This window comes from Coregonus lavaretus, assembly GCF_964263955.1.
Source record: "Coregonus lavaretus genome assembly, chromosome: 32".
In the NCBI taxonomy this organism is placed as follows: domain Eukaryota; kingdom Metazoa; phylum Chordata; class Actinopteri; order Salmoniformes; family Salmonidae; genus Coregonus; species Coregonus lavaretus.
This window is the reverse complement of record NC_140019.1, coordinates 18,023,639-18,050,938: the sequence shown is the minus strand read 5'-3', so window position 1 is coordinate 18,050,938 and position 27,300 is coordinate 18,023,639. Positions and strand designations below refer to the sequence as shown.

The window sequence follows — 27,300 nt, the reverse complement described above, 5'->3', positions numbered from 1 at the left end:
AATTCATCCCAAAGGTGTTCGATGAGGTTGAGGTCAGGGCTCTGTGCAGGCCAGTCAAGTCCTTCCACACCGATCTCGACAAACAATTTCTGTGTGAACCTCGCTTTCTGCATGGGGGCATTGTCATGCTGAAACAGGAAAGGGCCTTCCCCAAACTGTTGCCACAAAGTTTGAAGCACAGAATCGTCTGGAATGTCATTATATGCTGTAGCGTTAAGATTTCCCTTCACTGGAACTAAGGGGGCTAGCCCGAACCATGAATAACAGCCCCAGACCATTATTCCTCCTCCACCAAACTTTACAGTTGTCACTATACATTGGGGCATGTAGTGTTCTCCTGGGATCCGCCAAACCCAGTTTCGTCCGTCGGACTGCCAGATGGTGAAGCGTGATTCATCACTCCAGAGAACGCGTTTCCACTGCTCCAGAGTCCAATGGTGTCAAGCTTTACACCACTCCAGCCAACGCTTGGCATTGCGCATGGTGATCTTAGGCTTGTGTGCGGCTGCTTGGCCATGGAAACCCATGTCATGAAGCTCCCAACGAACAGTTATTGTGCTGATGTTGCTTCCAGAGGCAGTATGGAAATCGGTAGTGAGTGTTGCAACCTAGGAGGTCCTGTTCTGTGAGCATGTGTGGCCTACCACTTTGCGAGTGAGACGTTGTTGCTCCTAGATGTTTCCACTTCACAATAACAGCAGTTACAGTTGAACGGGGCAGCTCTAGCAGGGCAGAAATTTGACAAACTGACTTGTGGGAAAGGTGGCATCCTATGACGGTGCCACGTTGAAGGTCACTGAGCTCTTCAGTAAGGCCATTCTACTGCCAATCTTTGTCTATGGTGATTGCATGGCAGTGCACTCGATTTTATACACCTGTCAGGAAAGGGTGTGGCTGAAATAGCCAAATCCACTAATTTGAAGGGGTGTCCACATACTTTTGTATATATTGTGGATATGGGTATTTTCTAGTGAATGAGAGGGTGATGTCACAAGACACAACTAAGTCACCATGTTTGGTAACACGCTATACGGTTTGACTCTGACATGATGTACGCATTATACTGTGGTTAGAAAAACAATGCTTGTGTCATAACATTCAATGACAATTACTACCAGCTGTAAGACTTCCTGTTGATGAGTGCATGATAAAAATATTTATTCTCATAACAGTCTTATGACAGGGTTATAGTAGGCCTGTCACTAGTCACTCCAGAGATGTGTTGCATCATTCTACTGTTATGACAGCCCAATGGTATTGACAGGTCTCTTGAGTTACCGAAGTAATTTTTTTACCGTATTTTTTAAAGAATAAAGGAAGCCTAAAACAAAATACCCAAATCTATTTCCAGAAAAGGAAATGTGGCTGTACAGTATGCAAAAAAAGCCCAATAAATCTATATATGGACTGATATGTAGTAGGCCATACCACTACTAAATATCTAAGGCCTCTGGCAGGTTGAAAAAACAGAGCCCTGCTCGTCTCCCCCTGGCTTTAACTCCCTGATTTCCACAGGAGCCAAACGTCTTGTTTCCATTAGAGAGCATCTGTAACGGCCTCGGAGTCGACCTGGAAGGAGCTCCTGCACAAGTTAGTTATTTAAGGAGGCCGAGCCGTATCACATGGGCCTTACATGACAGTCTTGTAGTCTGATCCTCCCCTCCAACTCCCCTCCTGTCTCCTCCCTCCAGAAACAGAAACATCTGGAAATTAGGAATCAAATTCGCCTGGACCTGGAGGAGGAAATGAAGCTGCTGGGTTATGGATTAGTGTTGGGCTGGGGACAGAGAGAGAAGCATCAGAGAGTGCCCATTTGGCCAGCTCTCAGGGGTGTCACACTCAACTTCTTCATAGAGGAAGCACTAAAGAAGGCTCTAATAAACCGGCAAGCGGGGAAGCCAAGACTTCCTGTGAGCTCAGTCAGCTGGCCAATGAAGAGGATGTGTAGAAGGGTGGAGTAGCTTTTTTTTTTTCATACAGCGCAAAGGCAGGATGTCTTATGTAATTTGGCAGATTTATTCATTGTGACATCAAGTTGGGGCCACTATAGGGTACCGTTCTAGGCCCCAGGGAAGGGACAGTGTTGAGTATTTTACTATTACTTACTCTGCTGGCCAAGTACAACAATAGCTTCAGTCACACAGAGCCACTGTCATTCCTTCGCTGCATTTCCAAAACAAAGAAACAATGTAGTGTTTTAGCCCAATGAAAAGGCTTTGAAATTCAAATAATCTTGGTAGGCTATCTATTCCAAAAATTCAACCCTATTTGATTTACCCAAGCTGCCGTTCGTGAGGAAAATATTGTATTGACTGAGTAAGCAACAGACTTGATAAACTGTGGGGCCCTATGTCTCTATGGGAGTCTCTCACAAGTCGTTCTGCATATGGTTCAAGTTCAAGTCAGGCCTGTTCAAGAAGGAATGCTCATCAAAATAAACTCCCAGCCGACTCTCTCTTTCTCTCTCTGACAGTTGGAGAGTTTGAGGAAGGAGGGGGTGTTAGCTAGTTGTTAGTTTGTTCGTGTGTTGTGTCAAGCTGCGGGAAAACTGAACAAACAATGTTATTCGTTCTGCACATAAAACCATAGCGATGGAGGTGATATGACTTGCAAAACATGAGTCTGATGACCTCGATAACAGAGCACCATGAGCTTTCCTTTGTTCATGGTAATGCAAACATTGTGTGTTGTAAAGATACCTTTCTGAATTAAAAGAGTGTTGTAAAGAAGTTTGTTTGCAGTGGTGTAAAAACTACTGAACTGTCATACTTGAGTAAAAGTAAAGATAACATTTTATTGGTCACATACACATATTTAGCAGATGTTATTGCGGGAGTAGCGAAATACTTGTGTTCCTAGCTCCAACAGTGCAGTAGTATCTAACGATTCACAAAAATGCACAAATCTAAAAGTAAAATAATGGAATTAAGAAATATATAAATATTAGGACGAGCAATGTCGGAGTGGCATTGACTAAAATACAGTAGAATAGAATACAGTATATACATATGAGATTAGTAATGCAGTATGTAAACATTATTAAAGTGTCTAGTGATTCCATGTCTGTGTATATAGGGCAGGGTGTTTAAATATCAGTTTGTTTGTTGGTGAGGGGCTCATGAACTGTGCTGAGACACCTCACTGCGTACAGTCAGGGTGGAGTTTAAAAGTAAAGGAAATACCCTTTGACTTTAATTGCTTTTTCAAGGCCTGTGTGTGTAACACTGCAGGGTCAATGTGTACTGAGTCAATGGTCTAATTACTTTTGGCCATCTTTCCGATGTGTGAAAAGCAACAAGTAGGTTCTATGTAAAATGATTTGTGGCATTGGTGGTTTGTCTCAAAAGTTAAACGTTGGAGTAAAACATGTTTATTTCCAGTTGGATGGTGATAAAGAAACAGTATAGCATGTGCTTTTATGGCTTGCTAGTCTAGACAGTATCAAATTATTTATCTAAACCAAAGGTAGAAAAGAAAATGGAGTAAATGAAAACCTTGGAGTACAACATATTCCCTCCTTCACATTGTCCTGCTTGGCGGACATTAAAAGCATGATTGGATGGAATATTTGAGGTCCAAAGCAATTTCCCTTGAAAATAACAAGTTCACCATGTGGGAACCAGAGATGTTTGCAAATGGACCAGGGAGGCAGGATGGTTCATTTATTATGTGTATATCTACAGATTATTTTAAATGAGTACATCTGAGATATGCCCCCTTTTCAAGTTAGTCAACCTAATCTTAGAAAATACACTAACTTAGAAAATGTGGTGTTTACTAGAGAAGATATGGTGAGTAAAATGGCAGAATGTCTTCCAAAACATTGGTCTAATTTCAGAGAACACAAAGTGAAGGATGTTAATACAGTTTCCTTTTCAGGGATGAAGCAAAAATGATTCCTTGAGTTTTATACTATTGACAGTGAGACAGTATAGCTGGGAACTTACTAACATAAGTGCTTTTTAAAGTATACAGTGCAGATAGATACCAATAATTATAGTCATTAGCGAAGTGGTTCATTGAATATGTAAAAGGTATTGTATTCCTATCCTTTTCATTTAGGAAACAGTCATTCCATTTCCTTAATAAACATAACTTCGATATGCCTTTAATTTCTCTGTGATAAGCATCTTAAAGAAATCAGTATGGGAACGTAGATGTGTTTAGCCAAGATGAAAAAAAATGCAAAGTTCCTGCCAATCACTTGACCATAGTGGTGTCCCCACAACCAAAGCAAAACCCTTCCTGTCACATGATACAACTATTCATATTCTCCACACACCATGAATGAAACATATTTTAGCAGATGAACATCCTCTAGTCCAACGTTTTCCAAACTCTGTCCTTGGGACCCCAAGGGGTGCACGTTTTCGTTTTTGCCCTAAAACTACAGCTGATTCAAATGATCAAAACTTGATGTTTAGTTGATATTTGAATCAGCTGTGTAGTGCTAGGGCAAAAAACTAAACATTCACCCCTTGGGGTCCCGAGGACCAAGTTTGAGAAACCCTGTAGTGCAATACTAGAGCAGACAACATCTGCAAAATATGTAAATGGCTACTGTTATAAGAGGGAAAAATAATCATCAAGCAAAATACTGTTTCATTTTATTTAATAAGCTGGTCATAAATTATCGCACATAAAATATTATTTTCAATAGTTACAAAGTGGACAGCAACTTCTGGTAGCGGCTCAAAAAACAAGAGGGGGGTAGTTTTCAGGAGTTTCAGTTTCATCTGACAACACAGGGTTTGAACATCTGGGGGGGGGGGGGGGTCTTCAAACACTGTTGACTAGCATCCTGTTAAGCAGAGGGTAGCCAATCACCCGACTAGCAGCAGCAAACACAATGGTGAAAGATGCGGCTCCAAACCACACAGTGAAAACAAAGAGGGGGGGATGCTGTACTCGTATGTCAATGTGTTTGACAATAAGAGAAAATGGGAGAAGGATGGGGAGGATGTATGACAAAAAACTATGACACCACAACGTGCGGGGGCGTATCGGAGAAGAGTCAGAGAAGACTTCATCAGATGAAGTAGCAGCATCTCCTTGGCTTTACCATTGGGGAGAGACGCAACGTGGAGCTACGAAAGCGGCTGAGAGACGATAGGGGAAGGCTTCAAGGGATCGAGCTGGTTGAAAAATCAGCTTGTTCAGAGCGCACAACTTGATCTGCGAGTCCAACGGCCGATTCCTTCACTTCAACTCCGGAAGTCATCTTCACTGTCACTGTTTTTCCTTTTCTTTCTGGTCCTTCCACCAGCCTCCCCCTCCCACGGTCATATGCCGTGGTTGACCAGAGAGCTAGGGGTTCGTTGGTGTTGGGGTGGTGGCGTTGTCCCTCGGTGGTCCTACTACCTCACTACAGTCAGTAGTGTTATGTTTATCATGTGCCACGTTCAAGGGGCCTTCTGCTCAATGTGTTCTACTTAGACATCTGTTGCTGGATGTGGAGCAGGAACTCGTAGTAGGAGAGGGCCGACTCTGACCGGTCCTCTACCAAGTGCTGGAAAAAGCTGGTCTTAGCTGAAGCATCGTCCCTATAGGGAGAAGTAATTAAATGAATGAGCATGTGCAATAAGAATGAGACCATAGTCTGCATAAAATGTACAGTCTATTGAAATTACTTTGATGCTCTAAAAGCTTATTTGAATTTGTAAGACTTCCTTTCGGAATAAAACTATTCTCAAATGGCCTCTTCGTGTTCATAAGACTTCCTTTTGGTATGAAGGATTGTCCTGTGGTCCTTAGACATTGGTAGGAAACAGATCCTCACAGCAACCTGTCATAGTGCAACGATGCACCAGCATGATGTTAGAATGAACTAAAACCCAAACAAACGCTCACTATAGGGGGCCTCAATCCTAGCCGTCCATCAATGACCTTCGCAGTGGCTGCATGTTTACATTGAACATACAGTACCTTTCTTACCACATGAGAAAACTGATGGCTTGCTACATGACATGGACCAAGGCACTTAATTTGCAACGCACACACCAATTAAATCAGACCAGGGGCACTTGACTTACTTCACGACGTGAAGAGTTGAGCTGAAGGTTCTCGAGTCCTGTAGCCAGGCGAGGAGTGCTCGCAGTCGTTCAGACAGAGGGGTTTCCAGCTCAGGAATTTGGGTCTGGTATTCATAAAGAGAAGCGTAAAAAAGATCCACCTCATTGTTTTTACTACTGCTGCACCCTCATGAAAGACTGTGTGTGTGTGTGTACAGACTCCAGAGAACTAGTGGTTGGTTTCAATGCTAGATCTTCACGTCTCGTGTGTGTGTGGTTTAGTGAAATATGTATGTGTGGTTTGGAATGTGAAGTTTGTACATGGTTTTGGGAAGTTTTGCTTCCTTCCTGAAATATGGAATCAAAAACAAAACCTTGATAATTAATACCCGTGGTCGGTTGTTGTAACACACCCACGTTGTGTGGTATGATACATTATTTGAGGTAGCCACGGCTATTCGTCAAAAAGTAGAACCAAACAAATTATTGAATGTTGAATGACTCCCTAGCTGAACTGACTGAGTACACACAATTGGCCCAGCGTCGTCCAGGGTAGGGGAGGGAATGGCCGGCAGAGATGTAGCTCAGTTGGTAGAGCATGGCGTTTGCAACGCCAGGGTTGTGGGTTCGATTCCCACGGGGGGCCAGTATGAAAAATTAAAAAATAATGTATGCACTCACTAACTGTAAGTCGCTCTGGATAAGAGCGTCTGCTAAATAACTAAAAATGTAAATGTACAGTACTCTCTCATTGTGAAGCACCAGCTGGAGATAAAACACTGAGTTATACACAGCAATAGATATGTCACGTTGTGTCTAATGAATGTTTGTGCCTCACTAACCATGTTAGGGGGTATAGAAGCATGGTTTGGGCATCCCAACACCTCCCGAATGAACATATCATTACAGCATTTCCCAATCCACAAGTAAAATACCTGGAGAAGAGAACAGAAAGGCAGTCAATGTAGTATACATTGGGACAGTAACTAGGATCTTTGTTAAAATACATTATTCTTTCCACCATTCCCTTCTTTGAAGTAATAACTGATCCATACGTGATTGGATATGTGAAAGTGGAGTTACTACCAATACTGCCTTCACCTATCCAACCTAGTCAGATCTGTTATTATCATGGAGGAACGGATGGAAGAATGCATTGCTAAAGTCTTCAAACAGAGACAAGGTACGTTTTACAGGGACTTTGGTCATATGAGTGCGAGCATAGCAGGACTTACACTGCCACAGTCCATGAGGAAAGCTCCTTCTCTGGTCAGCTTCTCAGCCGTGAGGTGCAGCAGATGGGGCTGGGGCACTATGCAGTCATTCAGGTGGAGCGCCCCCTGTGGACAGAAAAGGTAAGGCAGTATACGTATTAGTATACTCGTGACCATCCCAGGTGAACAAAACCAATGTTTCTAGCTGTGAACCAGTCTAATGCTGCAAATACATAACAAATCAGTATCGGTGCTCCATTATGGAATCACTGTATCTAAGAACTGAGCCACAAACGGTTTTCACTCATTTGCTATATGCAGGGTGGGAAATAAACACCTGCCACCCAAGGGTCGATTTTGGCATTGGCAGGTAACAATGTCTATTTCACCAGCCACGTTGGCTACAGAGCATTTGGGAACAGTATTTTTCAATCCAAAGTCCAAATGTAGAAGTTGGTCGAAGTGTGCCTTTGTCCTTGTGCTTCTTGGTTAGTTACATAGTTTTGTTCACATGCTAGATTGTTTTTCAATATTAGTTAGAGTTTGCTGCAACTGTCTGGTGCTAGCAGAGATTCTCATCTCTGACAGAGATTGAGTGTCCCCTTACCACGTTAACGGCCCGCCCTTTAAAGTAGATTTGTTATAAAAAAATGCACATAATGACTCAAATATTTGGGGGTACATTGTGCTTGATTGAGCATGAAACGCTCCCAAAAACGTTTATTCATGAACTTTTAGTAATTTCTTATAATTAAAACACCAAACACAAAAGGGGACCATCGCGCTCTCCCAGAAGTTCGGTTGCTCGTAAAACCTGTACATTTAGATAAGCCTAAAAGTGTGATTGGTCCGCACTCCAAAAGATATCGCATAAAGCTTACTACAAATGTTTTCTTCATTATTTTCACTGCATCAGGGATTGTGAACACAGACGTTTCGGCTTGCAGCCTTCTTCAGTGTGTAGGTCATCATCATGGATAGAAGACTCAGGCAATATACCACATTACTACCACATTACTTCTAACTAGTAATACATTTCTTGTTTTAGAAACATTACAAAGCATGGTCATCCGTTATTTGTGATTTTTGGTATAATAAAGGCGAAAACATATGTGGGCTGGATTTTTCATCTACCTGCCACAGTTGCTGGTGGACCAAAAAGTTAATTTCCCACCTGTGTAGCTCATAACACCAGAGGTCAGTGGAGAGTTGCTCTTGGATCAGTTGTTAAAAGCAGAGTGTCGGTGTGATCTCTCACCTGGTCTGACATGGTGTCCAGGCGGTAGAGGTCGGGGTGGACCATGCGCATGATCTGCTGCAGCGGCTGGCTCTTGAACTCACACATGGCGAAGACGCGCTCGTCTAGCTTCGTGCTGGTCCCTATGCGCAGTGCTTTCTGTTGGGTGGAGAGGAAGGGGAAAGGAGGAGGAGAAGAGGAACACAGATTCATGAGAAGGGATGGCATTGACAGCTTCCTTCTAACTTAACTAGTGACTGAGATAAACAGTACATTCAAAATCTCCTCTGGCCAAAAGGACTAGGTATGTGTAAAGGCAATTTCAACTGTCCAAAACTGAAGATGAAGCATCCCAAATGAAAATAGGCCCACTTGTAATTATTTTTGTAAAAAAGTAATATGCCAACATGGCTCTACTCTAGGACCTAGGTCATTCACAGTGATTTGAAAGGCTAATATGTGTACTACTGAAATAGATCAACTTAGCCAGAAATTCACATTCAAATATTTGCCTCTAAAAAAGCCAACATTGGAATAATATTCAAATCTACTTTGCATAAATGTACAAAACATCAATAAATTACCCTACATGTCAAAGTGTCGGTGATATGCGTATTGGCTACAGCCTCATGTCCACACCGATGCTGACATGAGGGAGGCTCCAGAAAATGACTTTTAATTACAAAAATATAGGCTCAATGCCAGTCATGTTTGACAAATACAATGTAGGCTAATTAACATTCTCTAAAGGCTTGACTCCGTCGACACGAGGCACAGTTCGTTCAGATCAAATGGTCAAGAGTGGAGAGAAAGGACAGTGCCTGTTTCACACCATCCACCTTGCAATCTGAGCGCATTTTATTTTTATATTTAACCATAAACGTACTTATTTAAAATGTAATAACTTAATTGTTAGATGTAATAACTTATTATATTTCTAACTTATTTACTGAATAATTTTTTGGGGGGTGCAACCAAATAATGGGCTGGTGCCACCAACTGAAAAAGTTAGTGGCACCAGTGCCCTGTAATGTGAATAAATAATAGTTGACCAACATGTTAAGCTTTCTGATATGTTGCATCAGCATCATTGGTTAAATGATTTTTGGGGTTGTATGAATTTTGGATCTATCGTTCCAGAACTGTCCCAGAGTCCAGAGTCTATTTTTTATTGTCCCCGGGACGGCCTTGGATAGGAAAGTGTGTGTGTGTGTTGGGGCATGGGTATTCAGTTGAAGTCGGAAGTTTACATACACTTAGGTTGGAGTCATTAAAACTCGTTTTTCAACCACTCCACTAATTTCTTGTTAACAAACTTTGTGCATGACAAGTAATTTTTCCAACAATTGTTTACAGACAGATTATTTCACTTATAATTCACTGTATCACAATTCCAGTTGGTCAGAAGTTTACATACACTAAGTTGACTGTGCCTTTAAACAGCTTGGAAAATTCCAGAAAATGATGTCATGGCTTTAGAAGGTTCTGATTGGCTAATTGACATCAGTTGAGTCAATTGGAGGTGTACCTTTGGATGTATTTCAAGGCCTACCTTCAAACTCAGTGCCTCTTTGCTTGACATCATGGGAAAATCAAAAGAAATCAGCTAAGACCTCAAAAAAAAATTGTAGACCTCCACAAGTCGGGTTCATCCTTGGGAGCAATTTCCAAACGCCTGAAGGCACCACGTTCATCTGTACAAACAATAGTACGCAAGTATAAACACCATGGGACCACGCAGCCATCATACCGCTCAGGAAGGAGACGCGTTCTGTCTCCTAGAGATGAACGTACTTTGGCGCGAAAAGTGCAAATCAATCCCAGAACAACAGCAAAGGACCTTGTGAAGATGCTGGAGGAAACAGGTACAAAAGTATCTATATCCACAGTAAAACGAGTCCTATATCAACATAACCTGAAAGGCTGCTCAGCAAGGAAGAAGCCACTGCTCCAAAACAGCCATAAAAAACTCTGACTACGGTTTGCAACTGCACATGGGGACAAAGATCATACTTTTTGGAGAAATGTCCTCTGGTCTGATGAAACAAAAATAGAACTGTTTGGCCATAATGACCATGTTTGGAGGAAAAGGGGGTTGCTTGCAAGCCGAAGAACACCATCCCAACCATGAAGCACGGGGGTGGCAGCATCATGCTGTGGGGGTGCTTTGCTGCAGGAGGGACTGGTGCACTTCACAAAATAGATGGCATCATGAGGAAGGGAAATTATGTGGATATATTGAAGCAACATCTCAAGACAAGAAATGGGTCTTCCAAATCGACAATGACCCCAAGCATACTTCCAAAGTTGTGGCAAAATGGCTTAAGGACAACAAAGTCAAGGTATTGGAGTGGCCATCACAAAGCCCTGACCTCAATCCTATAGAACATTTGTGGGCAGAACTGAAAAAGCGTGTGCGAGCAAGGAGGCCTACAAACCTGACTCAGTTACACCAGCTCTGTCAGGAGGAATGGGCTAAAATTCACCCAACTTCCTGTGGGAAGCTTGTGGAAGGCTACCCGAAATGATTGACCCAAGTTAAACAATTTAAAGGCAATGCTACCAAATACTAATTGAGTGTATGTAAACTTCTGACCCACTGGGAATGTGATGAAAGAAATAAAAGCTGAAATAAAATCACTCTACTATTATTCTGACATTTCACATTCTTAAAATAAAGTGGTGATCCTAACTAACCTAAGACAGGGAATTTTTACTAGGATTAAATGTCAGGAATTGTGAATAACTGAGTTTAAATGTATTTGGATAAGGTATATGTAAACTTCCAACTACAACTGTATATACAAAAACCCGGGATGTGTTTGTGTGTACAGTCCTGTCTGCAGGCTGTGTGTGTGGCGCACAGACTGACCTGTTTGAGTAGTGCCAGCACGTAGAGGGGGAAGAGACACAGGGCGGCAGGGGCGATGAGACCAGACTGCTGGATATTTGATACAGTGTTCTTGTACGCACTCAGAGAGTCCACCACCGCATTCACCAGGGCATCCCGGGCATCCGCCAGACTTGACGATATTGACCGGTCAATGGCTGTTCATAGAAATTAAAATAGAAATTAATGAATAAATACAAATTCAGGTCCCATGAACAAATAGTGTGTGTGTGTGAGATATATACACACACTCACCCATGTTGGCTAGGAGGCAGGTGATGGCCTGAACATCAGCCCCGGCATATACATCACTAAGCTGGCTCACCACTGGCAGACACAGAGTATGGACCCTGATCCGCCTCTTCCCTAGGAGGACGGAGGGAGGGGGACAGAAAGAATGAGAGATGAGGGTAGGCTCATTAGATGATACTAAAATAACAACTGTGTCCTAGAACTAGGACAAATTATTCATTTTGGTAAAAGTAAAAAATGTGGAATGCCTTTTCTACAAAATATTTCCACAATGAATGAAATGGTGAGAAGGTGTTTAAGAGATTAAACTGTGTGTGTGTGTGTGTGTGTGTGTGTGTGTGTGTGTGTGTGTGTGTGTGTGTGTGTGTGTGCGCGCGCGTACCTTTGCTGGAGGTGTACAGCAGCGCAGCCTGGAAGCAGGCCAGTGAGGTGTCGGCCAGGCTCTCTTCTATAGACATCTGCATGGCAAAGCCCGAGTCTGGGTTGACGTTGGCCAGGGACAGCAAGTCCGTCGAGCGCACAAAGAAGTTCCCGTGGAACGTGTGGATGGACAAGCCTGTCAACCAAGGAGAGAGGTGACCGACATACTTAGTAATGATAACCACTAAATTGATCTAGAAATGGTCAATAAATGTATACTGTTCATTTTAGCGAGTGACAACAGTACCTTTCAGAAAGAAAATAAAACTACTAAAAGACAATACACAAGAAATAATCTAGGAGTAGTTTACTGTTGCAAAATCATTACCATTTCAAGGAAGAAAACACCAACTAAAACTTAGCCCAGTGTCTGGGGGGGGGGGGGCAGACTACATACTTGTCCAAAACCTTTGAGCCCTACCTTTGGTGCAGCGTATCCGCATGACGGCCTCGAAGCCGATCTTCCTGGTGAGGTAGCGCTCCAGATCCTTCTGGAACTTGTCCAGCTGGGCCGGGTTGTGAACGTGGTGCAACGAGGGGTAGTAGAAGATACTGCCCGCTGAGTATTTAGACACACAGGCTGGACCGAGGAGGGGGACATAGGATGCTGTGGTCAGCCTTATGTTTAATGTTTACTCTAAAGGACTGCTATATTCTATTTTGTGTTTTATTTTTTCAGCTAAAGAATGGGCGGTCACGTCTTACCTAGTGAGGCCAGGTCAGAGTACTGGGAGCTGAGGAGGAAGAGGTCCACACCTATCTGTTGGCCAGAACAGTCCAGGGCCAGCTTCTTGTAGAAGTCTGTGGCTGGGCCCAAGTGTTTGACTCCCTGTCACAACATAACACGGAGAACAGACTTCTTAGACAACTGGAACCTTACATTACAGAACCATACCCAGGCATTTGGCCTGACAGTGTGTATGTGTTTGAATATATATTAGTATTATTATTATTTCTAACTTTGCTTTCGTCAAATAATCCTCCATTTGCAGCAATTACAGCCTTGCAGACCGTTGGCATTCTAGTTGTCAATTTGTTGAGGTAATCTGAAGAGATGTCACCCCATGCTTCCTGAAGCACCACCCAACAAGTTGGATTGGCTTGATGGGCACTTCTTATGTACCATGCGGTCAAGCTGCTCCCACAACAGCTCAATAGGGTTGAGATCCGGTGACTGTGCTGGCCACTCCATTATAGACAGAATACCAGCGGACTGCTTCTTCCCTAAATAGTTCTTGCATAGTTTGGAGCTGTGCTTTGGGTCATTGTCCTGTTGTAGGAGGGAATTGGCTCCAATCAAGCGCCGTCCACAGGGTATGGCATGGCGTTGCAAAATGGAGTGATAGCCTTCCTTCTTCAAGATCCCTTTTACCCTGTACAAATCTCCCACTTTACCACCAACAAATACCCACAGACATTCACATTGCCTCCACAATGCTTGACAGATGGCATCAAGCACTCCTCCAGCATCTTTTCATTTGGTCTGAGTCTCACAAATGTTCTACTTTATGATCGAACACCTCAAACTTCGATTCGTCTGTCCATAACACTTTTTTCCAATCTTCCTCTGTCCAGTGTCTGTGTTCTTTTGCCCATCTTAATATTTTCTTTTTATTGGCCAGTCTGAGATAAGCTTTTTCTTTGCAACTCTGCCTAGAAGGTCAGCATCCCGGAGTCGCCTCTTCACTGTTGACGTGGAGACTGGTGTTTTGCGGGTACTATTTAATGAAGCTGCCAGTTGAGGACCTGTGAGGCGTCTGTTTCTCAAACTAGACACTAATGTATTTGTCCTCTTGCTCAGTTGTGCACCGGGGCCTCCCACTCCTCTTTCTATTCTGGTTAGAGACAGTTTGCGCTGTTCTGTGAAGGAAGTAGTACACAGCGTTGTATGAGATCTTCAGTTTCTTGGCAATTTCTCGCATGGAATAGCCTTCATTTCTCAGAACAAGAATAGACTGACGCGTTTCAGAAGAAAGTTATTTGTTTCTGGCCATTTTGAGCCTGTAATCGAACCCACAATTGCTGATGCTCCAGATACTCAACTAGTCTCAAGGAGGCCAGTTTTATTGCTTCTTTAATCAGCACAACAGTTTTCAGCTGTGCTAACATAATTGCATAAGGGTTTTCTAATGATCAATTAGCCTTTTAAAATGATCAACTTGGATTAGCAAACACAACGTGCCATTGGAACACAGGACTGATGGTTGCTGATAATGGGCCTCTGTACGCCTATGTAGATATTCAATTTTTTTAAAGATCAGCCGTTTCCAGCTACAATAGCCATTTACAACATTAACAATGTCTACACTGTATTTCTGATCAATTTGATGTTATGTTATTTTAATAGATAAAAAAAATTGCTTTTCTTTCGAATACAAGGACATTTCTAAGTGACCCTAAACTTTTGAACGGTAGGGTGTGTGTGAGATAGAGATATCTATCTATCTATCTATATACACACACACACACACACACAGTGCATTCGGAAAGTTCAGACCCCTAGACTTTTTCCACATTTTGTTACGTTACAGCCTTATTCTAAAATGGAATAAATAGTTTTTTCCCACTCATCAATCTACACACAATACCCCATAATGACAAAGCAAAAACAGTTTTAGCAAATGTATTAAAAATAAACATCTGAAATATCACATTTACATACACTACCAGTCAAAGGTTTGGGCACACATACTATTTTTTACATCGTAGAATAATAGTGAAGACAACAAAACTATAAAATAACACATAACTCTGGGTCTTCCATTCCTGTGGCGGTCCTCATGAGAGCCAGTTTCATCATAGCGCTTGATGGTTTTTGTGACTGCACTTGAATAAACTTTCAAAGTTCATGAAATTTTTCCTATCGACTGACCTTCATGTCTTAAAGTAATGATGGACTGTCGTTTCTCTTTGCTTATTTGAGCTGTTCTTGCCATAATATGGACCTGGTCTTTTACCAAATAGGGCTATCTTCTGTATACCCCCCTACCTTGTCACAGCACAACTGATTGGCTCAAACGCATTAAGGTAAGAAATTCCACAAATTAACTTTTAATAAGGCACACCTGCTAATTGAAATGCATTCCAGGTGACTACCTCATGAAGCTGGTTGAGAAAATGCCAAGTGTGCAAAGCTGTCATCAAGGCAAAGGGTGGCTATTTGAAGAATCTCAAAATATAAAATATATTTTGATTTGTTTAACACTTTTTTGGTTACTACATGATTACATATGTGTTATTTCATAGTTTGGATGTCTTCACTATTACTCTACAATGTAGAAAATAGTAAAAGTAAAGAAAAACCCTGTAATGAGTATGTGTGTCCAAACTTTTGACTGGTACTTTAAGTATTCAGACCCTTTACTCAGTACTTTGTTGAAGCACCTTTGGCAGCGATTACAGCATCAAGTCTTCTTGAGTATGACGCTACAAGCTTGGCACACCTGTATTTGTGGAGTTTCTCCCATTCTTCTGTACAGATCCTCTCAAGCTCTGTCAGGTTGGATGGGGAGCGTCACTGCCCAGCTATTTTCAGGTCTCTCCAGAGATGTTCGATTGGGTTCAAGTCTGGGCTCTGGCTGGGCCACTCAAGAACATTCAGAGACTTGTCCCAAAGCCACTCCTGCGTTGTCTTGGCTGTGTGCTTAGGGTCGTTGTCCTGTTGGAAGGTGAATCTTCGCCCCAGTCTGAGGTCCTGAGCACTCTGGAGCAGATTTTCATCAAGCATCTCTCTGTACCTTGCTCCATTCATCTTTCCCTCAATCCTGACTAGTCTCCCAGTCCCTGCCACTGAAAAACATCCCCACAGCATGATGCTGCCACCACCATGCTTCACCGTAGGGATGGTGCCAGGTTTCCTCCAGACGTGACGCTTGGCATTCAGGCCAACGAGTTCAATCTTGGTTTCATCAAACCAGAGAATCTTGTTTCTCATGGTCTAAGAGTCCTTTAGGTGCCTTTTGGCAAACTCCAAGCGGGCTGTCATGTGCCTTTTACTGAGGAGTGGTTTCAGTCTGGCCACTCTACCATAAAGGCCTGATTGGTGGAGTGCTGCAGAGATGGTTGTCCTTCTGGAAGGTTCTTCATTCTCCACAGAGGAACTCCGGAGCTCTTTCAGAGTGGCCATCGGGTTCTTGACCTTATATAGACAGGTGTGTGCCTTTCCAAATCATGTCCAATCAATTTCATTTACCACAGGTGGACTCCAATAAAGTTGTAGAAACATCTCAAGGATGATCAACGGAAGCAGGATGCACCGGAGCTCAATTTTGAGTCTCATAGCAACGAGTCTGAATACGTATGTAAATAAGGTAGTGTGTAGATCGATGAGAGAAAAAAACTATTTTATCAATTTTAGAATAAGGCTGTAATGTAATAAAATGTGGAAAAAGTGAATACTTTCCGAATGCACATACATATACACACACATATATGTGTGTGTGTGTGTGACTCAGCACTCATACCTTGGCGCTGGACCTCTGGTTGGGGTCCTCCCGGGACTGCAGCAGGCCGGCGCCCAGCGTGGGTAGCTGGGTCTGGAACACGGAGACGCGGCCCCCCGTGGGGGACATGAGCTTGTAGGCAGCCTGCAGTGCTGGGCCCAGGGCATTGTGGGTCTCCCTGGTCTGGCTAAACATGCTGTGTAGGGAGGTCAACAGTACCCTCACCAGCTGGGAGAGGGGGGTGGGGAGAGAGGAGGATTGAGAGAAAGAAAGAGAAAAGGAGAGAGGGAGAGAGAAAGAGCAGTTAAAATGACTAAAAAAGGCACACACACAAGCGAAAAACACTTTCACACTAAAGCAATCACACATGGTCAAAAACACACACTCTCACACGCCAGTCAAGAAAACCAGCCTGTGATGACACTGGTAAACACAAATAGTTCCACACATTCTCAGTCAAATAAAAACCTTTACCGCTCTGCTTTCCTTCAGGTTCACCAGGAGACTGTCGTGGGTTGGAATGAAGATATCTACAAAAACAGAACCAAGACGGAATCATTTAATGTACCACAGCTCCAATTCAATGTCCTGGGATATTTCACTTGGAGAAATGCCACAACAACAAAACAAAATTCCACCATTAGTAAATAAGTGAGTTTGAGGGAGAGGGGGGGTGCAGTCAGTCTGCTGCCGTCAACACTACACTGTTGCCTTGCCAAGAGTTGTTTGGCAAGACAACGACATGTTGGCTAGAGCACAAACCGACTGACACCCAGGCTGGGGATTTCTAGGCAGTGGACCTGAAGATGGAAGAGGGGAGCTGACTGAAAGAACACACACCGTCGATGTCGGAGACAACCAGCATCTGGGGCTGTGAGAGGCTCTCGTGGAGGTTGTAGAAGTGGATGGTGCTGTTGAAGGTGATGAAGCCCACTCGAGTGCGCGTGTCCCCGGGCATCCTGAGACACAGAACAGACCCCCCCTGGAGAGTCAACCTAGTCTCCAGCGTATAACAGTACTGGACAATGGAACAAAGGTCGGGAAATTGCAGAATCTTTCTCGGCTTTGACAACGCCAGTGTGTGTGTGTGTGTCATGGAATTCTGGTGAACTAATTTCCATGTCAAAAAGTGGGATTATGGACTTGGCATTATGGAGTTGACGTGACAGATTTCCCAGACATCGAAACAAGCAGAGAACAGTTATCAGAGCTAGTTTTGTATGGTTACGACAAAAGAACAAGATAATTTCCTGGGAAGAAATGGAATGACAGTCCTGCTCAAGTATTCCATGTCTCTTTTCCTGGCGAGAAAAACAATTCTTACTTCATAGTTGAAGCGTATCAACTTCAAACGTATCAACTTCAAACTATCCCTCTGGGTTGCCCAAATCCTATTGTTCACCATGTGTATGAATGCTGATGGACTTAACTGCTAAAGCAGAACGCACCAGAGAGCTCACCACTCATTTCAATATGCCTCCAGTTCTTACACACTTGCAAGCAGGCCAACGCAAGTACGCCTTTGTAGGAGGGCGTGGCCATGTTTTACATTTCTCCTTTTATTTGTTCCTTTTTTTCCCCCCTCTTTGAAATGGAGCACAAACTAAAAGAGTCTGATTTTGAGAACTAAAGGTTGCCAAATACTATGTATGGACTCCAGAGGCCAACCGACTCACTTGTCCAGGTTTTCCAGTAGGGTGTGACAGAAGACGTTCAGGTAGCCTCCCTCCACCGCGTTGTGAGACACATCCAGCACAAACAGGTACACTGCAGGCTGAGGGGGCCGCAGCTGGGGAGAACACATGCTTTACTCAAAACATTCAACCAGTTGACATCTGCAGTCTGACATGTGTCTGATGGAGACCTGCACACCAGTGGACTGAGGGCAAACTGCTTCTGGATGGATGAATGAATACTAACCATGTAATCTGAAGAGGCTATGAACTCCACAGTGGAGTTCTGTACCTCTGGCCTCTTCTGGGGCTCTCCATATGAGCGGGTCACTGGGTTATACATGAACTCATCAGGAACTGTGAGGGGGAGAATATTTACATTTAGGTGATTTAGCAGATGTTATTTAACATTATCATTTGGACAGTGCTGCCCTAGTACACATATTTAATAGAGGGATCCGTACCATCGTTGACCCTGTAACAGAGGTTGCATTTCCATCTCTTTTGGTCCAGGAAGGAGACAAAGGGGTTAATGTAGGTACGACAGGAGCGACATCTCACTATGGTGTTGGATGTGATCACCGGGAGTTGCTATGGATAGAGAGAGAGTGAGATTCTGTGATGAAGATGACTTTTTGTTCATCTGTGGTTTGTTACAAAGTTATTTCTGAAAATGTCATCTAACCTCTATATTTGATCTAACCTGTGTCTGCAATATGCATCTGTAAGAGTGGAATCCTTTTTTTAAAACTCCTTATATCAACACTGACCGGCATTTTGTACTTTTACCACTTTCACTGAACCTAAAACAATGTATTTTTGCACCTCCTCATCCTCCACCTCAACCTGCCTTGCCTCCTGCTGTTCTGTGCTCAGTTTAACTTCCTATGACAGATTGACGGGGTGTTATTTAGGGGACATAGTATAGATCAACACTGAAAACCACAGTCAATATAAATATCCACTGAATAGTTTTATTCTAGGATATTCACTCAATTCCACAACATTTGTTGTGTGTTATGTTCCAATGTAGCAAATTGCCCTTCCAAGTTAGTAGCTCCCTGAAATGTCAGTTCCTTACACCTATCCAATCCTCTCAGATCTATACCAGGAGTTAGGGGATGTTTGTGGGCAGGACCCTGGTTGTGTTAGGGTTGGGTGTCTTACTGCGAGGTCTCTGAAGGGGTGCAGGAGCAGGCCCAGGGGCAGCCGGGCTTTATTCAGCAGGGCCTGGGTTTGGGGGATGTTGTTCAGGGTACACCTGAATGTGCTGTGGAGGGAGAGAGAACAGCATTTAGCACAGCCTTGCCAGGCATGAGCTAATATGTTTCATTGAGTGAGCGGAGACTGGAGGAACAATGCAGTGTGGAGATCGAGGAGAAGTACGTTTGAAATCAACAATGTTTCCAATATGTGTTTTGCTTGATCCTATCAATAGACTTGGGAGACCTGTCATTCAAAGCGTTTCAGTTTATGCTGCATATTGTCAGTGAGTGTTGTGTTCAGATACCAGCATATTCTCAAACCCACAAACTCTCCCTCCCTCTTACTCCGGGCTGCAGTTGGCCTTCTTGAGGTCAGCGCTGAGGTTGGGTTCTGGGGCGTCCAGGGGCCGGTGGGGCAGCAGGTTCCTCTCCTGCAGCAGGTTGACGGGCCGCAGCGCCTCCACCTCCAGCTCTGGTACACCGCTCAGCCCCCCAAGGGCCGCAGACAGCTGGGACATGTTAGGGAAGGGCTGCACAGACAAACAGGAGGCAGTTAGTCACACAGTCACTAGAGATAGGTAGATCATTACCACATGATAGAAAGGAATCGATGCCCACAACACTAACATGCCTTCAGAGAAATGTATTGACTTAGTAGGCTAACTCCTTTTCATGTATTTATGAGGGAACATATTATTTTTTATAATTTTTGTCATACACAACCAGGTGGGTTGTACCAGAACATCTTACCTGTGGCAAATGCTGGTAGCCAGTTTGGTTGTACCCGCTGTGGGAGGGGGAGGAGTCTGTCCTGGAGACCGGCCTCTGCTGATAGGCTGGCTGCATGCTGGGGTAGCCGTAGCCAAAGGGCGGGGCCTGTTTGGGCATGTCGGCGGAGGGAGGATTGGAGAACTCTGGAAATAAAGAGAGAAACATTAAGTTGCATGTACCAATGGACAGCTGCCCGCTGAGTGCATTTGGGGTTGTGGTTGAGTGGCGATATGTGGCAGAAGACATTTTCCATTGGACGATGGAGCTGTCGTCAAGATGGGTTGTGTCAAAAAATGTAGCATTGGATGTTAAGAGCGGAGTACAGTATGTACCTGGGTAGCTGCCGCCTTCCAGGGAGTCATAGCTGTTGGGAACCGGGGACGCACTGCCGGTGGTGGTTGAGGAACTATCACCGCCTGAGAGAGGGGGGAGGTGAAGAACAAAACAGAGTTGTAAGGAGCTGTTCTCTTTAACGCTGCAGGGCCTTGGACATGCTGGCGGAAGAAAAATAACACATGAAAGCTGCTGAAATGGGAAAATAGGTGAAGCCACAGACAGACAAATCAAGTCCGTGGCCTTTTGGGTAGTGTCCGCACTGAGATTGGGAGTTGGATCCCCGGCCTAGTCATACCAAAAACTGTAAAAATGGGACTCTCAATGAGTCTTTGCATGACACTCAGCATTAAAGGAGATAGATTGGGGGTAAGGCCCCAGATAGACTAGCATCCTGTCAGGGGGTGTACTTGTACATCACGTTCCCTCACGCTGCAGAAACAGGAGATAGGCTCCTGCTCCTATGAGCCATTCCGGCTCGCACAAGCCAAGGCTTGTGCTAGGCTACTTACTTATAGAGAGGCAGATAGCAGTTATCAAAATCATCATCATCCTCCTAGGCCGTGCACATACAGTCTTTCCTTCCATCTGAGTAATTGGATAGAGGCGCTCTGGGGCACTATGAGAGGGTGCTTTTAAGTCTCAGCCACACGCACATCGGAGGCAGGTTTTGACTGAGTTGATTAATCCAATTGGGCCAAATGGAGGGCTGTGACAGTGAACCAAGATAGCACTGCCTGTGCAGGCCAAGAACTCATTGGATGAGCTCCAATTATCCCAGGCAGCTAAATCTGACTGTGACCCCACTGGATTAAGTACTCTGGATATTAGTGAACCTGGCTGGCTGGGGACACAAGGATGATATGACTGACAACGGACATGTCCTTGTTCTCATATGAATTTGTGTCATAACACAAAACAGCAAAAAAAATTGTCCTAAACAAAATGTTGGCCAAGCAACAGAGACAGAATGATAAGCGACATGATCATGCTTTGGAAAATAAATTAAAATGGGACAAACATAAAAGAGAAACATCTGCGACTTGAAAATGACAATGAAAATTGTAGAATGATAGAGTGTGTTTGGAGTGTAAGAGGGGAAAGAGGAGCACACTTTTAGCAGAGGTGCTAGCGAGAGCTAGTGCTGACATGCCTCGGCCTCTACCCTTCTCCCAGTGGAGACCAGTGAGCAGCAGAGGCTGCTGCCTGCTGGTCCGCAGCAACAAGGGACCTGCTATATTTAAAAAGCTGTTAACCTCTAGCCAATGACACACAACCCAAGGGTGGGACCCACCAGCACCCCTAGGACACTCAACCCAAGGGTGGGACCCACCAGCACCCCTAGGACACTCAACACCTTCTCATTAAAACACTGCATGTACAGTGCATGCTGATAACCAAATGGAAATGTAGTATAATAACATCGTTATCAGCATAGCATAACTATGGAAGGTGTTAAGATTTCAGGTTCCAAACATAGTGTAGGCTAGTGACTGGCCCAGATAGGGAGCTACAGAAAATGGTTAAATTATGTGCTCTATACATGTTTGTTTCCTTTTCTAAATGCAAAACCAATCATGCAAAATCAATAGTTTTTCAGGACGATGTCATTCTGAAATTGCAATGGGAAGAAAAATCAGCTTTTTGTTCAGAATCCAGTTGGATCAGTGCCTGTAATTGAAATTCAGACACACAATCATTACTAAAGGGTTAGTGGGTGAGAGCTGAGAGGATAACTGAGGACATCACAAGAACGAGTGAGTAGCCTGCATGTCAAGAAGACAAAACAGATCCTAAAACAACTCATTTGCTCTCAAACACATCTCATTTGCTCTCAAATACTACACCCTACTCATATGATTTAACTGATGGATCGAATTAAGCTTAATCAAGGCTTATCCTAACTTAATCAAGAAGAGGTTAGCTGATCAGCTTCACAGTGGTTTCAGTTACAATGAGCTCTCATCACTAACATACAATATCTATTGGGAACACAGTGTTAATGCTGGGAGAAGATATGGCGTAGCTGTTGAGTGCGTGGAGGCCGTCAGGTGGGCAGTAGAGAGAGATGGATCTGCAAGTGGGGGGCAGAGAAGCTGCTAGAGATGGGCGGAGGTGGCTTTGAGACATGAGTATGCATGCAAAGTGCCTGGGGTTGAAAGGAAAGTAAGTGCCACATGGGTTGATGTGAGGGTCGGGTTAGTTGATGGTTATTGGAGTTGGGTTGGGGAATAAAAGCTATAAGCAGACCTGCTTCCTCATCATCATCATCGGAGCTGGATGACGAGGGGGCAACGTTGGCGGCGGCGTTGGAAGAGCTAGCGCCACTATTGGCTACATATCCGTAGTGCATGCCTGTGGGGGGTGGGAGAGGGTACAAAACAAAACAACCATCAACTATGTGGAGGGGAGGAGAGGGCGAGGACGGAGCCAGAGGACTGAGTCCAGAAAATCTGTGTCTGTGTGGTGGGCACGTTGGTGAGGATGCTTGCCATTCTCCTGCAAAAACGTCACTACTCACTAGCTTCTACCACACAAACCAGGTTTCCGTACGACCTTTTTATACGAGTAAAGTACAAGCAAAAAAAAGTGTCACGACAGGCCTGATGGAAACAGCAAATTTGGTGGTAAACTTTCCAAATGTCAACAAAACAAAACACTCTAGACAAGGTGGGATCTTTTTGTGTCGTAAAATGAATTATGTGAGAAATGGTGATGGAAACGCTTTTATCCACAAATATTGATATAACCATTATATCGGAGGTAAACTTGTCACGCGATGACATGTTGTGTGGTCTTCCCACTACGACTCGGGAAAACATGCAGTTTATTAGGCTACAGATTAAATAAATTATGATGAACTTCACAGGGTGGTGAAAGTGCACAGTGACGAGCTTGGTGCTCCTTTCCAATAAATATCGAGGGTCTTATTCTGGTGACATAATGATCGATGCTTGGCTGCCGTTTGACAAATACAAATAATCTTGCTCTTTTGTCCATAATAATCTCATCATGTAGGCTATACCAACACTGTATCTGCGAGCTGTTGGCTTGAGCACACGTGCCAATACCAGAGTGGGCACGCTCACTATATAATAAAAAACATTGATTTCAAAGTGTAACAAACTATACAACTATGCACAAAGACACATTTCAACAATTTCCACTGAAGAATTTACTAAAACTAATTTAGTGGAAGAACTGTGCAGAATTACAGTAAAATCTCCCTCAGTTTTTTATGCGACCATGTTTTCCAAAAACTATATCTACTCCGAATTAAGATTCAAAGATGTCTGCAGAGAGAATGGGGTGTCAGCTATGACATGGCACCTTGAGTTTGACATTTCTTTTTGCTTTTGGTTATTAAACTACAGTAAGTGAAGTGAAATTACAACCGGTAACGGAATTACGGTAACAAAATTCCATCATGGGTCCCTGATCTGTACTATACAGAAATGTCTAATTATGGATATGAATGTCATTCTCCTCATGTTTCACAAGTTTGGACAGCACAGCATGGTAGAGAACAGTAGAGTACAATACAGCACAGTAGAATACAGTACAATATACTGTACTATACTTTTATTTACTGTATTGTACTACTGTGCTCTACTCAATGTATTGTACTATCCAAACTTGTGAAACATACGTCTATGATAGGTTTAGATTTGGTCCAGTACGATCCGTCCGTGGACGTTAACATCAAAGCCAGGATGGACTGAACAAATTGCAACTACTTTTCAACATCCATGGACGTCCGGTGTCGGTCGGTGCTCAGTGGGTGAAGATGCTGGTTAAAGTAAATGGAAACATAGTGTTCTCATGGGTAGGTGTCAGTAAGAGCTGAGAGGTGACATTAACTGGAGAGTGAGAGAGGCAGAGAGAGAGAGGGAGAGGGAGAGAGGAAGGGGTTGTCCAGACACAGACTGTTTTAACACTCTTGGTTTGACCACCAGACAACAGAAAGACAAAGAAAACAGTTATGAGCTGAACATAACAGTATGCCAGTGGAAGGGAGGACAGTAGCAGGTGACCCTACTGTGGTTTGTGACTATTATGATTTCCCAGTGTAGCCAATTCAATTGCATAATTCTGTTACTGATTTCTATGGTATCTCCGTTACCAATACCGTACGAGTTTTAATCACTTAATAATGCATAAACAAAATGTATATGGGTAAAATCACTATAACTAATAGGTAAGTCTATCATTACTTGTTACTTCTGTAAACTTTTACTATCCTCCCTCGTCATGAGGGAGAAAAAATTGAAAATATCTTACATTTGTGGGTTTTTGGCAATGGAATTACAAGGCACAAGGCAATATTTCTTAAACTAACAGAAGGTAAACAATTTATCCAAAACTAAATACAAGTGCTGATATTAGTTGGCAGGGGTCTTTATGTCAACATTAGTGTGTTTTGATGCATTTCTGATACCTTTTAAGTATTTTTCTGGTAGATGTTTTCTAAGAACCCTTTTACATATTTTTATCCAGAAATCAAAGCCTTTGCTTATGCCTAATTTTTTAGATGGAAAATGTTTGAAAAATGTATCTATGCCTTCACTTCCGCAAAACATACTCTTAACTTTCACTTGACACCCAATTTGTTATGCTCCTATTAACTTCACATGTTGGTGCTCATCGGTCCTTTTCGATGGAAATGCCCCTATTCAATTTACTTAGTTAGACTAGGCCTAGAAAAAGTTTGAAAGATGAAAAACAGATCCCTTCATCAATCATTTAATCAAGGTGAGGACGGAGAAACACACAAATGTAATGCTGCAGGATCCTCTCAAACTTGCATCAAAATGGCCGACATGGGCCTGCCATTGATGACATCAATGCTGATGACCTATACAGATACTGTAGAGAGATGCATGCTAACTCAATAGTTTACAAGCCTCTCTTCTCTCTCCATTTACCTTGCTGATGCCCCGGGGAGGAATTAACTGAAGTGGAGGGGATTCCTAAAGGTGGTATGTCGCCATCAGCACCCCCAGTGTTGTGTGTGACTCCTAATCCGCAGTGGTCATGTGTCATGGGTGCCTGGTGACTTTGGTCATAGTGCTGGAGGACTGAGGCTTGAACTGGGGAGAAGAAACCAATTAAGGCAGAGGCAAGTATATCAATTACACAAATTGACAAGAAAAGTGTCTCAAAATGTATTCTGTACGGACACCCTCAACAGTGCAGAGGAGTCGACCGTACCTGCATTACCCTGGCCGTTGACTGTGGCTGGTTGGCCGGGTGGAGCCATTCTATAACCAAGGGGAACCGCTGCAGTAGATGCTGGGTGACTGGTGTCATTTCCTGGGGGATACTGGTGGAGGGGAGCGCCCATCAGGTTGGGAACAGCTGCTGGGCCGGTGGGAGCCTGGGAGGAACACAACGTGCCGTACTGGCTGCTTCCAAGAACAGAGGGGTACGAGACAATGGGATACAGGGGAGCACCTGGGCCGCTGGGGGGTGCCAACACCAAGTTTGGCTGCTGGGGGTGGTGTTGCGCTTGGGAGGAGGGGTACTGCTGCTGTCCATAGTAGGCCCCAGGCTGTGCGTAGGAGGCTGGTTGTTGGAATGAAGGTGCATGTTGGGGGTTTGGAAGGGCAGCGGAGGTGGGAAGGGTTGTGGGGGTGCCATAGGGCTGAGAGGAAGGGTGGGAGCCTTGGGTTGCTCCGTATGCAGAGGGGGCTACAGTAGGTGCAGCAGTGGGCTGCAGCAGCTGCTGGTGGCTGTTCTGGTGGTAGTAAGCACTGTGGTCATTGTTCGTGATGTGAGCTTTTAGGGGGGCAGGGGCACAGTGTCCTGGAATGGTAGGGTAGCCCTGCTGTTGAGGCCCGGCTCCACAGTACCCTGTCGAAGGATATGTGGATGGGTAAGTCTGTCCTCCTGGACCTGGAGACAATGACAGTTGAACAAAGGGGTTGTTAGAACAAAGGGGTTGGGGGTAAATTAAATATTGATGCAGATTATTGACAAGGAGGTTGATGATTATCATACATATTGTGTGATCAGCTATTATCAAAAGTATTAACTACATATATTACTAGCTACATACTAAATATTCTATAGAAAGGGTCAAACCTGTCAATGTCATCTAAGCAGCAACTGACTTTGTCAACCCAAGAGTAAAATATTTTAGATCTGGCAGACTAGCTGCCGGTGTAATGATGATGCCCTAACGTTACTAGCTAGTAACAGATTTCAAATGCCCTAGCAAGCTATCTAGCTACCGTAGCTAACTAGCCAAAGGTCCTCCAGCCATGGACCCCGGCTGCATTAGTGAAATAAGCAAAGAATACTTAGAAGATAGATGATTGTTGGCTAAATCAATTTGTGAACATAACCAATATTACCACAAATAAACGTGTTGAGTGGTTGTTCAAGATAGCTTGCTAGCTGGCAAGCTTGAATGGATACTAGCTAACGTTAGCTAGGTAGCAATTATCGATTTCTCTTTAACAAACTGAATTGTCAGTTTTAGTAATAACGTCATAATTTACGCAGCTAGCTAGCTAAGCTAATTACCAAACGCAACAAATACCCAAGCAACAGCCTTTCACACAGCCACATTAGTTAGCTAGTTATTTCAACCACTGGCTAGTTTAACTAGCGTCCGTAATCTCCACGGCCTGTTTTACCATTCTGATAGGGGGGTGCTACTCCACCATTCGGCGTTGAATTCAAGCTGTAACCGAGAGAGGTGTCAATGCTCGTACAACCCGGCGCAGACATCTCTTCTGCCCGCTGTCCTTTCTCAACACAAATGTACAGGGTGACAAAGACATATGAAAGGTTGTCACCAAGGGCAGTACTATTCCCATTAGCTAGGTGTCCGTCTGATGATGTTTG

At 43.7% G+C, this 27,300-nt stretch overlaps 1 protein-coding gene across 1 annotated transcript; it reads right to left on the bottom strand.

Moving 5' to 3' along the window:
* Positions 1 to 4,595: 4,595 nt before the first annotated feature.
* LOC311107541 (protein transport protein Sec24B-like) lies at positions 4,596 to 27,300 on the bottom strand. Its single transcript, XM_084150048.1, has 23 exons — positions 27,090 to 27,300; positions 25,660 to 26,343; positions 25,374 to 25,538; positions 20,448 to 20,531; positions 20,095 to 20,258; positions 19,690 to 19,874; positions 19,307 to 19,409; positions 18,604 to 18,730; positions 18,387 to 18,496; positions 18,143 to 18,255; positions 17,307 to 17,425; positions 16,941 to 16,996; positions 16,488 to 16,694; positions 12,730 to 12,853; positions 12,446 to 12,604; positions 11,987 to 12,160; positions 11,608 to 11,718; positions 11,335 to 11,510; positions 8,484 to 8,621; positions 7,247 to 7,351; positions 6,854 to 6,946; positions 6,033 to 6,136; positions 4,596 to 5,543 (listed from the first exon to the last, which is right to left on the bottom strand). Exons 1-23 carry the CDS (start codon positions 27,181 to 27,183, stop codon positions 5,429 to 5,431), a joined length of 3,510 nt encoding a protein of 1,169 aa, XP_084006174.1. The 5' UTR covers positions 27,184 to 27,300; the 3' UTR covers positions 4,596 to 5,428.

Excerpts from the sequence above, each read along its gene's own strand:
- LOC311107541 (XM_084150048.1), bottom strand. The coding sequence starts at position 27,183 with ATGTCTGCGCCGGGTTGTACGAGCATTGACACCTCTCTCGGTTACAGC. Across the intron at positions 19,410-19,689 it reads AAGGCCAACTGCAGCCCGGA|CACATTCAGGTGTACCCTGA; the intron begins GTAAGAGGGAGG and ends CTCCCTCCACAG. Across the intron at positions 6,947-7,246 it reads TCCTCATGGACTGTGGCAGT|GTATTTTACTTGTGGATTGG; the intron begins GTAAGTCCTGCT and ends TCTCTTCTCCAG.